Here is a 12,361-nt window from a genome sequence, read left to right on the forward strand (position 1 = left end):
TCTGCCGCGGAACACGGCCGTGTGCATTCGGCCTAACATTGTAATTCATCTCCCTCTATCCAAGGTTGCCATCCAGAATTTTTCTTTTTTCTGGACAACTTATCCCAAAATCATGGACAGACAATATTTTTTTACGGACAAATTGGAAAACCATAATGAATGTTAAATATAAGTAATAAATGTCTAAGTATACTGATAACTCATGACCAGCATTTACTGTGAGCTGTAAAATGATGATACTTGACTGGATTATTTTGGTGGAAATTATCACCACCCTCAAAAAAGTCAGACACAGTAAAAAAAAAAAAAGTCATCTATTTTTACGGGCTGTCTGGAAATTTCTGGATGGTTGGCAACCCTACCCTGCCTCCATCTTATAGGCCGCACATGTAGCAGCTTTGCTGTGTACATTCCCAAGTATATTCGGATCTGTGTGAGCATTGGTGTATTTCGATATCGGGGTCATGCAGATCACTGTGTGGACGTCAACTATGATATTCCATGAACAGTCTGCCCGATTTTCCTATGCCATTGTACACTATGGGTAAATTTGCTGTTCAATATGCACTGCATGTAGCCTTTTGCTGTAAAGCCTATTTCTGCTTTTCTCCGCAGAGGAGGGGACCACAGAGTACAGCTGTATAAGGTATTGTGATTTTAGGTTTCCTGAGAGTTGACATTTCCACCAAACTGACCTAGAAACTTTAGCAGGGAAGATGCTGAATAATGAAAAGGGCTGGTGCACCTTTCTTCTGCATGAAACAAGAAGTGAAGTTGGTTTGTGGAAGAGACATGACTCATTCAAGCCAAAGGGTTAGGTCACTGCAATGATCGGGTTTCTTAAACTGTGTCAGTAGGCGTCTGGCTTTAAAGCAGGGTTAGGCAAGTAGCTGAGGTCTTGGATACCCTGCATGTGACTAATGAATGGTTCTTCTTTGAGTTGTGTATAAGCAGTATTGTACTGCTCATTTGGCATGGAGGCTGGCTGGCTGGGCTGATTTTCAGAAATTGACTCTTATGTTGCTTAAAGAGGAACTAAATTGCATTCCCTTTGTAATAACTCTGTAATAACTCTGGAGAATCTATTCTTATGACTCTATGTTGTGCCATTCATTTATTATTCCTGCTGGAATGAATTAATACATTGCTGCCAGTTTCCAGTGAAGGTCCAGATGGATGTTACCAGTTGGGGGGGTGTCCCTGCACAGTTTGACGCTGACGCTATCTAATCAGTGCTGCAGTGTCACACTCTGCAGGGACACCCCCCTCCTCTTCCCAACTGGTAACACCCATCCGGACATTCATTGCAAAGGCTACTTTCACACTCGCGTTTTGGCTTTCAGTTTGTGAAATCCGTTCAGGGCTCTTACAAACGGATCAGTTTTGCCCTAATGCATTCTAAATGGAAAAGGATCCGCTCAGTTTGCCTCCGATCAGTCACCATTCCGCTCTGGCGGCGGACACCAGAACGCTGCCTGCAGTGTTTTGCTGTCTGCCTGACGAAGCGGAGCCAAACGGATCCGTCCTGGCACACAATGTAAGTCAATGGGGACGGATCCGTTTTCTCTAGCACAATAGAAAACGGATCCATCTGCCATTGACTTTTCAATGGAGTTCATGACGGATTCGTCTTGGCTATGTTACAGGTAATACTAACGCATCCGTTCACGACGGATGCATGCGGTTGTATTATTGTAACGGATCAGTTTTTGCAGATCCATAACGGATCTGCCCAAAACGCGAGCATGAAAGTAGCCTGCAAACTGGTAGCAATTCATTCATAACTTCTGGAAGGAATAATAAATAATTGCCACATCATATAAGAATAACTCAGAGTTATTACATGGGGAATGCAAGTAGTTTCTAAAACAGACATGTCGGGGAAAGTTACAGGTCCTCTTTAAAGGGATTATCCAAGTGTTTAATACTGTTGACCTAGCCTCTGGAAAGACCTGGGGACAGGCCATCAATAGTATAACTCAGTTGCTGGCAATCCGCTCCAGAACTACACAGGTCCGTCCACTCTGTACTGGACACAGCTGGTAACTGCAGCATTACTCCCATTTACTTCAGTGGGAGCAGTGCTGCTGTAACCAGCTCAGTCTACTACACCAGGGGTCAACAACCACCTGCACTCCAGCGGTTGTAAAACTACAATTGCCAGCATACACACTTGCTCAGCTGTTCTCAGTACTTTCATAGAACTGAATGGAGCATGCCAGGGATCGTACTTTCAGAACAGCTGGAGTGCTTGCAGTTGCTGGCCCATACACTACTCAGTGGATGGAGCTGAGTACTTCTGGCTCCGGAGCTACAAGGTAACGGCTGTGGTGCATGATGGACCCCCTCCAATCTAATATTGATGGCCTATGAATCAGCCATGAATCTCAAAACTCAGAACAATGGAGGCATGTACACCTTTAAAAAAAAAAAAAAAAAAAAAAAAAAAGGTGTTTTTAAATAGGTTAAAAATTCTGTGCTGTTTCATTTTTTTTATATGTTTTAATTTTGGTTAGAGCCTTTGATGGTGCATAACTTCATATTCCAAGCAGATGCATTCATTTAAAAGAGAACATGCTCTCTACCTGAAGCCACCACTAGAGGGAGCTTAGGTATTAATGGCATACTGGTTATATATGGGACTGAATAATAAACCATTGTGCAGTAAACTCTCATGCTCCCTCTAGTGGCAGCTGCAGCCAATGCAGGTTACCTTTTAAATTACCTGCATCGGACAATTGGAATTTGGCCTGCTATAAAATAAGGAAGTCAAAAATGCTGAATTTTGGACCTGAGAATGATATGGTGATAAAATGTGGGTGTTCACTTTGTGTACATATGTAGTCCCCTATTTGTATACATATGGGTATAGCAGTGAGATTGTACCTGGAATGAAAGAACGGCTATTAGAGAACTGTGTGGTCTTTCATATATCATATATTGGTTCTCTGCTTCTGTCCCTTTTTTAGGTGCTCAGCTCTTTAGGCTACCATGTAATCTCATTTGACTACAGAGGTGAGAGACTGATATTTCTCTGTGTTAATGCTTTACCATTACTAAAATCCCATGTGTCTGACTTTTTAAAGTCTGTGGTTAAACAGAGTTTTCAAGTTACAATTAAAATAGAATTGCCATGTGATCTGCACAAGTACAAATCTGAATCACATGCTTCCTCTTCTGTTCTGAGGAGCTTATTTGCAGGAGGAGGACACAAAACAGGATCTCAGCTTTTCTTTTGTGCTCTGTTGTTCCCCAACACTTGCTGGAAAAGATACTTGAAGGGCATCAGTCAGCAGCTTTGTACCTATGAAACTGGCCGACCTGTTACATGTGCGCTCGGAAGCTTGGTCCCATGTTCATATGAGCCCGCATTGCTGAGAAATATGGTGTTGTAATATATGCACATGAGCCTCTAGGAGCAATGGGGGCATTACCGTTACTCCTAGAGGCTCTGCTCTCTCTGCATGTGCTGAGCCCTCTACACTTTGATCGATCCAGGCAGTGAAAATGTCATCACACCTGGACCTTTCAATCAGGGTGCAGAGGGCACGACAGTTGCAGAGAGAGCTGAGCCTCTAGGAGTAACGGCAACGCCCCCGTTGCTTCTAGAGGCTCATGTGCATGATTTGTTATAAAAGCAAAACCTGAAAAACAGTGCCAGAAATGAGATGTTTCTTCTTCACTCTGTCAACCCCAAAAATGTATAAAAATTATACAGTACATTAGGTGTACCCCAAAATGGTGCCATTAAAAAAAAATAGTCCTGAATAAAAAAACAAAAAACACATACGGCTGTGTCGAAGAAGAAAATAAGACATTCACAGATTTTGAAATGCAGAGACAAAAAAAACGTGCCACGTCCTGAAGTCCAAACTAGAGCCTTAAGGGCTCAACGCGGCAGTTTCATTTTCATTGAAATGCAGTTGAAGCAATTTTGATCTGAACCATTATTGATTGCTATCAAATCACCGGAAACCACCTCCTTCTGCAGATGTCTGCTCGCGAGCACCACACTTCACTTTATTACAGTGACCTGTGTTTTTATTGCACCAGAAAATGTAATGGGAAATACTACTGCAGAGCTGACCATGGCTTGAGTTTTTTTGTGATAAAATATAAAAAACGTACAGCATCCATATCGGACATCACCTGCTGCTCCACCACCAATGCTCCGGTGTTTGTGTGGACCCTGGGACAAGGCCTCTGCGGTCATGTACTGTACTGACTTTGACACTGGAGCAACATGATATTTTAGAGGGTTTCGTTATTCCTTTTAGCACATTTGCTGCTTTTGTGTTTTTTTTTCTCTAAATCTTGGAGAACCTCCTTAAGGTCGATGCATATCTGTATCCATAGACTGCGATGTGGCTAACCTATACCTTCATGTGCCTCAGATTTTTCTATTAAGACGCAGATTATTGTTCCTCAAGGAGTCACATGAAATCTTATGGAAAATCGTGGTCTGTTCTATTTCAGGTTATATTAAAGGGGTTCTTCAGTTCTAGTATCACTGGCTTGGGCGGGGCTAAGCTCCATTTAAAGGGCTTCTGTCAGCCCACTAAACAGTTTTTTTTTTTTTTGTTTACTAATAATCCCTATACTGCAAGCTCTGCATACATAAGTTAAATAATCATTTTGGTTCAGTAGAATTGGATAAAAAGCAATTTTTAAAATATGTAAATTACCTTGCTACCAGCAAGTAGGGCGGCTACTTGCTGGTAGCAGCCGCATCCTCCGATCCTAATGACGCCCCCTCCGCATTGGGATTGACAGGGCCAGGGAACGGAATCGTTCGCTGCTGGCCCTGCCTGTTTGCATTCAATATCTGGCGCCTGCGCCGCGGCCGTACCGATCTTCAATCTGCGCAGGCGCACTGAGAGTCGGCCGCTCGCTCCTCAATGCGCCTGCGTCGGGTGTAGATGTTACGTCATCGGCGCAGGCGCATTGAGGATGGAGCGGCTGAGCGAGTGGCCGCCTCTCAGTGCGCCTGCGCAGATTGAAGATACGTACGGCCGCGGCGCAGGCGCCAGATTTTGAATGCAAACAGGCAGGGTCAGAAGAGAACGATTCCGTTCCCTGGCCCTGTCAATCACAATGCGGAGGGGGCGTCATTAGGATCGGAGGATGCGGCTGCTACCAGCAAGTAGCCGCCCTACTTGCTGGTAGCAAGGTAATTTGCATATTTTAAAAATAGCTTTTTATCAAATTCTACTGAACCAAAATGATTATTTAACTTATGTATGCAGAGCTCGCAGTGTAGGGATTATTAGTAAAAAAAAAAAAAAAAAAAAAAAAAATAATATTTAGTGGGCTGACAGAAGCCCTTTAAGTGAACAGAGCTTAGCCCCGCCAGTGATACTAGTTGTGATGTCACTGGGTCTGAGGGAAACCGAGAGAAGGCTGCGGCGCTCCTGGAGCGCCGCTGCCTTCTCCAACAGCTGATCGGCGGGGGTCCCGGGTGTCGGACCCCCACTGATCAGATGAAAAGAACTGCAGAACCCCTTTAAGGAGCTACTTTCTCTTAGAGACTTTGCTTCTAGGGGATGAGATGCTGCCTCACAGGGATACCATAAGGAGAACCTACAACTCTGTAGTATGGACAAGTAGAGACTCCAGAATACAACATAGATGGCCTGCTCTTAGGATAGGCCAGTGATGGGCAAACTGCGGCTCTCCAGCTGTTGTAAAACTACAAATCCCATCATGCCCTGCTGTAGGCTGATAGCTGTAGGCAGACTGGGCATACTGGGATAGGCCATCAATGTATTCCACATCCTTCTTGATAAACCGAACAAAGTGACAACGGTTCTTCTTCACTACTGTGTCCATACAAATATGGCTGTACCTGGTACTACTGCAGTGCACCCAAGCACAAGCCCATTCACTTGAATGGGTTGAGCACAGTACCAGAGCACAGCCACAGTCATATGCAGGATGCTGGGAATGGTCCTTCCATTCTGCTGATTGATGGGGGTTCACATGTCTGCAGCCCCTTCCAGTCCGACATGAATGGCCGTCCTAAGGACCAGGGTTATAACCTGGAAAACCTCTTTAGGAGACCAAACAAAAGGCATTTTTCTGCTCCATCCACCTCCCGCTGATTTAGGTAGTTTTTAGGCAAGGCGGAGAACACTATTTGTATAGACCTTTACAAAATCATAAATTATTATTTCCAAAATAGTTGCACGGCTGACAAATTGGAAGCTCTCCAGTATTTTGGAGGACGCTGCCTAGATGGCGGTAGGTTTAGCACACAGTGAGTCGTTTTAGAGTCGAGAGACTTCAGAGGAGATGAGACATAAAATGCCAGAAAAAGAAATCCTTCAAGTCCTGTTCAGAAATATCTGCATTGACTGCTGAGGCAGTGAATCTCTGTCATCCCAGTACAGGACTGACGGCCGGGACACCAGGCGGATAAAGTAACCTGCTCTTTCTAACCGTAAACTGATCGCTCAGGTCACATTGAGAGGAAATCAATGTAAAATAAAGAAGCTCCATAATAGAAGATGCAGATTTACCAGTGCCCTCATGCCAGTGTTCTAGGGGGTGACTGCTCGAAAAAGAATGGTGGTGATCAGCCGATCGCCACCACGGCTTTTTTATTTTTATTTTTTAAAAGGGGTTTTTATGATACAACAACCTTGTCAACCTCTGCCTGTAACTTCAAAGCTCAGGGGCCCATGCACCTCCAGTACCTGTCAGCCGATTCCTCCACACACTGACAGACACCGCAGGCGGCCTACAAGCTAAATGTGATGGTTTACACTTTAAGTAAAGAATGGCAAGAGAACGTTAACTGACTTTTCCGTGGGTTTTGGCACAAGATAACCGAGATAACACTGTGACATGTGAGGCTTCAATACACTGGCCAGTCCTGCCAAAAACGGAAGGTTTAGCCAACAATAGTCTCATGGGGAGGGTCACATTTATCGCGCGACATATAGGGTACAATTGCACTGCAACATGTCGCGCAACATATTTTGTAATGCTAGTCTATGGTGTCTTACTGCCACACGACAGTCCCACAAAAATCCATCCATAATGTCATGCGACATTACAGCGAAAAATAGTTGCGCGACAAATGTTGTCATGTAGCCTTAACTTTATTCCACAGGGACATGTGAAAGAGTGATGGTTTTCTGCACAAGTATCGGTGTCTTCCCAGCTCTAGAATGTCACTGACCTTGGTATGAGAACTTTCTAGAATGTCCACCAGTTCTGGATGGTGAAATATCATACTAGTGAGCAAATTAGCTCTGCTCCCGTCTATTTGGATTTGCATACCCTTCCCAGGGACCACTGCTTGTAAGACCCCCTCACCCTCCCAGACCAGCTGAATCCCCACAAGGAGAATCACTACCTTCCAACAGTTGTCATACTAGTTGTCAGATTTACGAGTAAAATGCAACAGAAGAAATATCATCACATAAACTTTTTTTCCCCAGATTATGTCAGGACAGCAGTACAGAGTAGGAGAATCTGAGAAAACGCTCATTCATTCACAGATCACTGTTTGTAAGAAGGGAACTGATGTGGGCGCACATTAGCATCATAATAACCAGCCTTCCTGAGCCTACTAAGGGGGCGATGAATCCAGCAGTGTCGTACACTGTCATTACTGCTCACCGCCTGTCCCTGATGTATGGAGCACAGTGCTGTGCTGTACACTGTGATTACTGCTCTCCGCCTGTCCCTTATGTATGGAGCACAGTGCTGTACACTGTCATTACTGCTCACCGCCTGTCCTTCATGTATGGAGTGCTGTGCTGTACACTGTCATTACTGCTCACCGCCTGTCCCTTATGTATGGAGCGCAGTGCTGTACACTGTCATTACTGCTCACCGCCTGTCCCTTATGTATGGAGCGCAGTGCTGTGCTGTACACTGTCATTACTGCTCACCGCCTGTCCCTTATGTATGGAGCACAGTGCTGTGCTGTACACTGTCATTACTGCTCACCGCCTGTCCTTCATGTATGGAGTGCTGTGCTGTACACTGTCATTACTGCTCTCCGCCTGTCCCTTATGTATGGAGCACAGTGCTGTGCTGTACACTGTCATTACTGCTCACCGCCTGTCCCTTATGTATGGAGCACAGTGCTGTGCTGTACACTGTCATTACTGCTCACCGCCTGTCCTTCATGTATGGAGTGCTGTGCTGTACACTGTCATTACTGCTCACCGCCTGTCCCTTATGTATGGAGCGCAGTGCTGTGCTGTACACTGTCATTACTGCTCACCGCCTGTCCCTTATGTATGGAGCACAGTGCTGTGCTGTACACTGTCATTACTGCTCACCGCCTGTCCTTCATGTATGGAGTGCTGTGCTGTACACTGTCATTACTGCTCACCGCCTGTCCCTTATGTATGGAGCGCAGTGCCGTGCTGTACACTGTCATTACTGCTCACCGCCTGTCCCTTATGTATGGAGCGCAGTGCTGTGCTGTACACTGTCATTACTGCTCACCGCCTGTCCCTTATGTATGGAGTGTAGTGCTGTGCTGTACACTGTCATTACTGCTCTCCGCCTGTCCCTTATGTATGGAGTGTAGTGCTGTGCTGTACACTGTCATTACTGCTCTCCGCCTGTCCCTCATGTATGGAGTGCTGTGCTGTACACTGTCATTACTGCTCACCGCCTGTCCCTTATGTATGGAGCGCAGTGCTGTGCTGTACACTGTCATTACTGCTCTCCGCCTGTCCCTTATGTATGGAGTGTAGTGCTGTGCTGTACACTGTCATTACTGCTCTCCGCCTGTCCCTCATGTATGGAGCGCAGTGCTGTGCTGTACACTGTCATTACTGCTCACCGCCTGTCCCTTATGTATGGAGCGCAGTGCTGTGCTGTACACTGTCATTACTGCTCACCGCCTGTCCCTTATGTATGGAGTGTAGTGCTGTGCTGTACACTGTCATTACTGCTCTCCGCCTGTCCCTCATGTATGGAGCGCAGTGCTGTGCTGTACACTGTCATTACTGCTCACCGCCTGTCCCTTATGTATGGAGCGCAGTGCTGTGCTGTACACTGTCATTACTGCTCACCGCCTGTCCCTTATGTATGGAGTGTAGTGCTGTGCTGTACACTGTCATTACTGCTCTCCGCCTGTCCCTCATGTATGGAGTGCTGTGCTGTACACTGTCATTACTGCTCTCCGCCTGTCCCTGATGTATGGAGCACAGTGCTGTGCTGTACACTGTCATTACTGCTCTCCGCCTGTCCCTGATGTATGGAGCACAGTGCTGTGCTGTACACTGTCATTACTGCTCTCCGCCTGTCCCTGATGTATGGAGCACAGTGCTGTACACTGTCATTACTGCTCTCCGCCTGTCCCTCATGTATGGAGCACAGTGCTGTACACTGTCATTACTGCTCACCGCCTGTCTATTATGTATGGAGCGCAGTGCTTTGCTGTACACTGTCATTACTGCTCACCGCCTGTCTATTATGTATGGAGCGCAGTGCTGTGCTGTACACTGTCATTACTGCTCACCGCCTGTCTATTATGTATGGAGCGCAGTGCATTTCTGTACACGGTCATTACTGCTCACCGCCTGTCCCTTATGTATGGAGTGTAGTGCTGTGCTGTACACTGTCATTACTGCTCCCCGCCTGTCTCTTATGTATGGAGCGCTGTGCTGTACACTGTCATTACTGCTCACCGCCTGTCTCTTATGTATGGAGTGCAGTGCCGTGCTGTACACTGTCATTTCTGCTCACCGCCTGTCTCTTATGTATGGAGCGCAGTGCTGTGCTGTTCACTGTCATTACTGCTCACCGCCTGTCCCTTATGTATGGAGCGCAGTGCCGTGTTGTTCATTGTCATTTCTGCTCACCGCCTGTCTCTTATGTATGGAGCGCAGTGCTGTACACTGTCATTACTGCTCTCCGCCTGTCTATTATGTATGGAGCGCAGTGCTGTACACTGTCATTACTGCTCTCCGCCTGTCTATTATGTATGGAGCGCAGTGCTGTACACTGTCATTACTGCTCTCCGCCTGTCTATTATGTATGGAGCGCAGTGCTGTGCACTGTCATTATTGCTCACCGCCTGTCTATTATGTATGGAGCGCAGTGCCGTGCTGTTCACTGTCATTTCTGCTCACCGCCTGTCTATTATGTATGGAGCGCAGTGCTGTACACTGTCATTACTGCTCTCCGCCTGTCTATTATGTATGGAGCGCAGTGCTGTACACTGTCATTACTGCTCTCCGCCTGTCTATTATGTATGGAGCGCAGTGCTGTACACTGTCATTACTGCTCTCCGCCTGTCTATTATGTATGGAGCGCAGTGCTGTGCTGTACACTGTCATTACTGCTCTCCGCCTGTCTATTATGTATGGAGCGCAGTGCCGTGTTGTTCACTGTCATTTCTGCTCACCGCCTGTCTCTTATGTATGGAGCGCAGTGCTGTACACTGTCATTACTGCTCTCCGCCTGTCTATTATGTATGGAGCGCAGTGCTGTACACTGTCATTACTGCTCTCCGCCTGTCTATATTATGTATGGAGCGCAGTGCTGTACACTGTCATTACTGCTCTCCGCCTGTCTATTATGTATGGAGCGCAGTGCTGTGCTGTACACTGTCATTACTGCTCTCCGCCTGTCTATTATGTATGGAGCGCAGTGCCGTGTTGTTCACTGTCATTTCTGCTCTCCGCCTGTCTATTATGTATGGAGCGCAGTGCTGTACACTGTCATTACTGCTCTCCGCCTGTCTATTATGTATGGAGCGCAGTGCTGTGCACTGTCATTATTGCTCACCGCCTGTCTATTATGTATGGAGCGCAGTGCTGTGCACTGTCATTATTGCTCACCGCCTGTCTATTATGTATGGAGCGCAGTGCCGTGCTGTTCACTGTCATTTCTGCTCACCGCCGGTCTCTTATGTATGGAGCGCAGTGCTGTGCACTGTCATTATTGCTCACCGCCTGTCTATTATGTATGGAGCGCAGTGCCGTGCTGTTCACTGTCATTTCTGCTCACCGCCTGTCTCTTATGTATGGAGCGCAGTGCTGTGCCGTGTCACACCACAACGAGTTATAAATGTTTTGTTAGAAATGGCTACATCTGTGCACTCTATAGAATTATCATTTTTTTGAGTGCCATTCATTCCATGGTGCTTTACATCAAAAAGGGAGTATACATACATATAATATAAACAGCACAATCCCAATGAGCATGAGCTTGGTGGTTACACTGGTACAGAAGGGGGGAGGACCCTGCCTTGAGAGAGTACAATCTCCAAATATAACCTGTATATAACAAATACATGTAAGACAGGGTATTCCAGTCTTATTTATTGCTATCTAGTATAGGATTCTTGCACGGGCAGTTGAATTAAAGAAATAACTAAATATAATGTATGATCATGTTTTAGGGTGGGTTCACATCACTTGTTTCCCATATGTTTAACGTATACAAAAAACTTGTACGTTAAACAGATGCCTCAGTCTGATGCCATACAGTATACATATACGTTTTTATACTTTTTACTGGACTGTGCAGGTTACAAGAACGTGGTGTGCTGCGTTTTTGTATCTTTTTTTTTTTTTTTTTTTTTGTAACATATACGTCAAACGGAGGCATAAAACGTGATGTGAACCCACCCTTACACCCAAGCCCTGATAAATGCAATTTTCATTGAGTCACGTGAGTAATTCTGAATTGTTTGTGCGTTCATTTTAGGATGGGGCGACTCTGTTGGCTCTCCGTCAGAGACTGGGATGACCTATGATGCTCTCCATGTTTTTGATTGGATAAAGGCCAGAAGCGGAGACAACCCAGTGTACATCTGGGGGCACTCCTTAGGCACAGGGTAAAGCAAAATGATTTCTCTTAAAGAGAACCCGTCATCAACTTTATGCTGCCCATACTATAACGGCAGAATAAAGTAGTGACAGGGGAGTTGATTGTCTGTCATTTATAAGTTAAAAGAAAGTGGTTGCCGAGAACCAACATCACAATCATTGCAGACTGGGCCTGGAAAAGAGTCCCGGTCACCTGAGAAGAGTCCTGGTTATTCACAAATTCCTGCTGCTGATGGACAATCTTCTACCAGGTTTTCTCCCTTTCTGTCTAGGAGAGAACTGCCAATCATCAGCAGATGGGCGAGAGCAGGAGATTATGAATAACCAGGACTCTTCTCAGGTAGATCTGACTCTTTTCAAGGCCTGGGCTGTAATGATTAAGATGCTGGTTCTCAGCAACCACTTACTTTTAGCTCATGAGTGACACACCGCTGAAATCAGCATTTCTGTCACTAATTTATGCTGTTCTCAGTGAGGTCAGCATAAAGTTGATGACAGGTTCTCTTTAAGCAAAATGCTCTCACTTGTCACTGTAAGTATATACAATGTATATG

The 12,361-nt window shown here is 45.7% G+C and overlaps 1 protein-coding gene across 3 annotated transcripts in view; it reads left to right on the top strand.

Annotated features, from left to right (window-relative positions):
* The window catches only part of ABHD12 (abhydrolase domain containing 12, lysophospholipase), a 112,515-nt gene that overhangs the window by 81,584 nt on the left and 18,570 nt on the right, over positions 1 to 12,361 (top strand). For all 3 annotated transcript variants that reach the window (XM_040429648.1, XM_040429647.1, XM_040429646.1), the window contains exons 5-7: positions 616 to 646; positions 2,970 to 3,015; positions 11,686 to 11,815. In XM_040429648.1, the coding sequence (XP_040285582.1) occupies positions 616 to 646; positions 2,970 to 3,015; positions 11,686 to 11,815 (207 nt within the window). The remainder of the gene's footprint in view (positions 1 to 615; positions 647 to 2,969; positions 3,016 to 11,685; positions 11,816 to 12,361) is intronic.

This window comes from Bufo bufo, chromosome 4, assembly GCF_905171765.1.
Source record: "Bufo bufo chromosome 4, aBufBuf1.1, whole genome shotgun sequence".
NCBI lineage: Eukaryota > Metazoa > Chordata > Amphibia > Anura > Bufonidae > Bufo > Bufo bufo.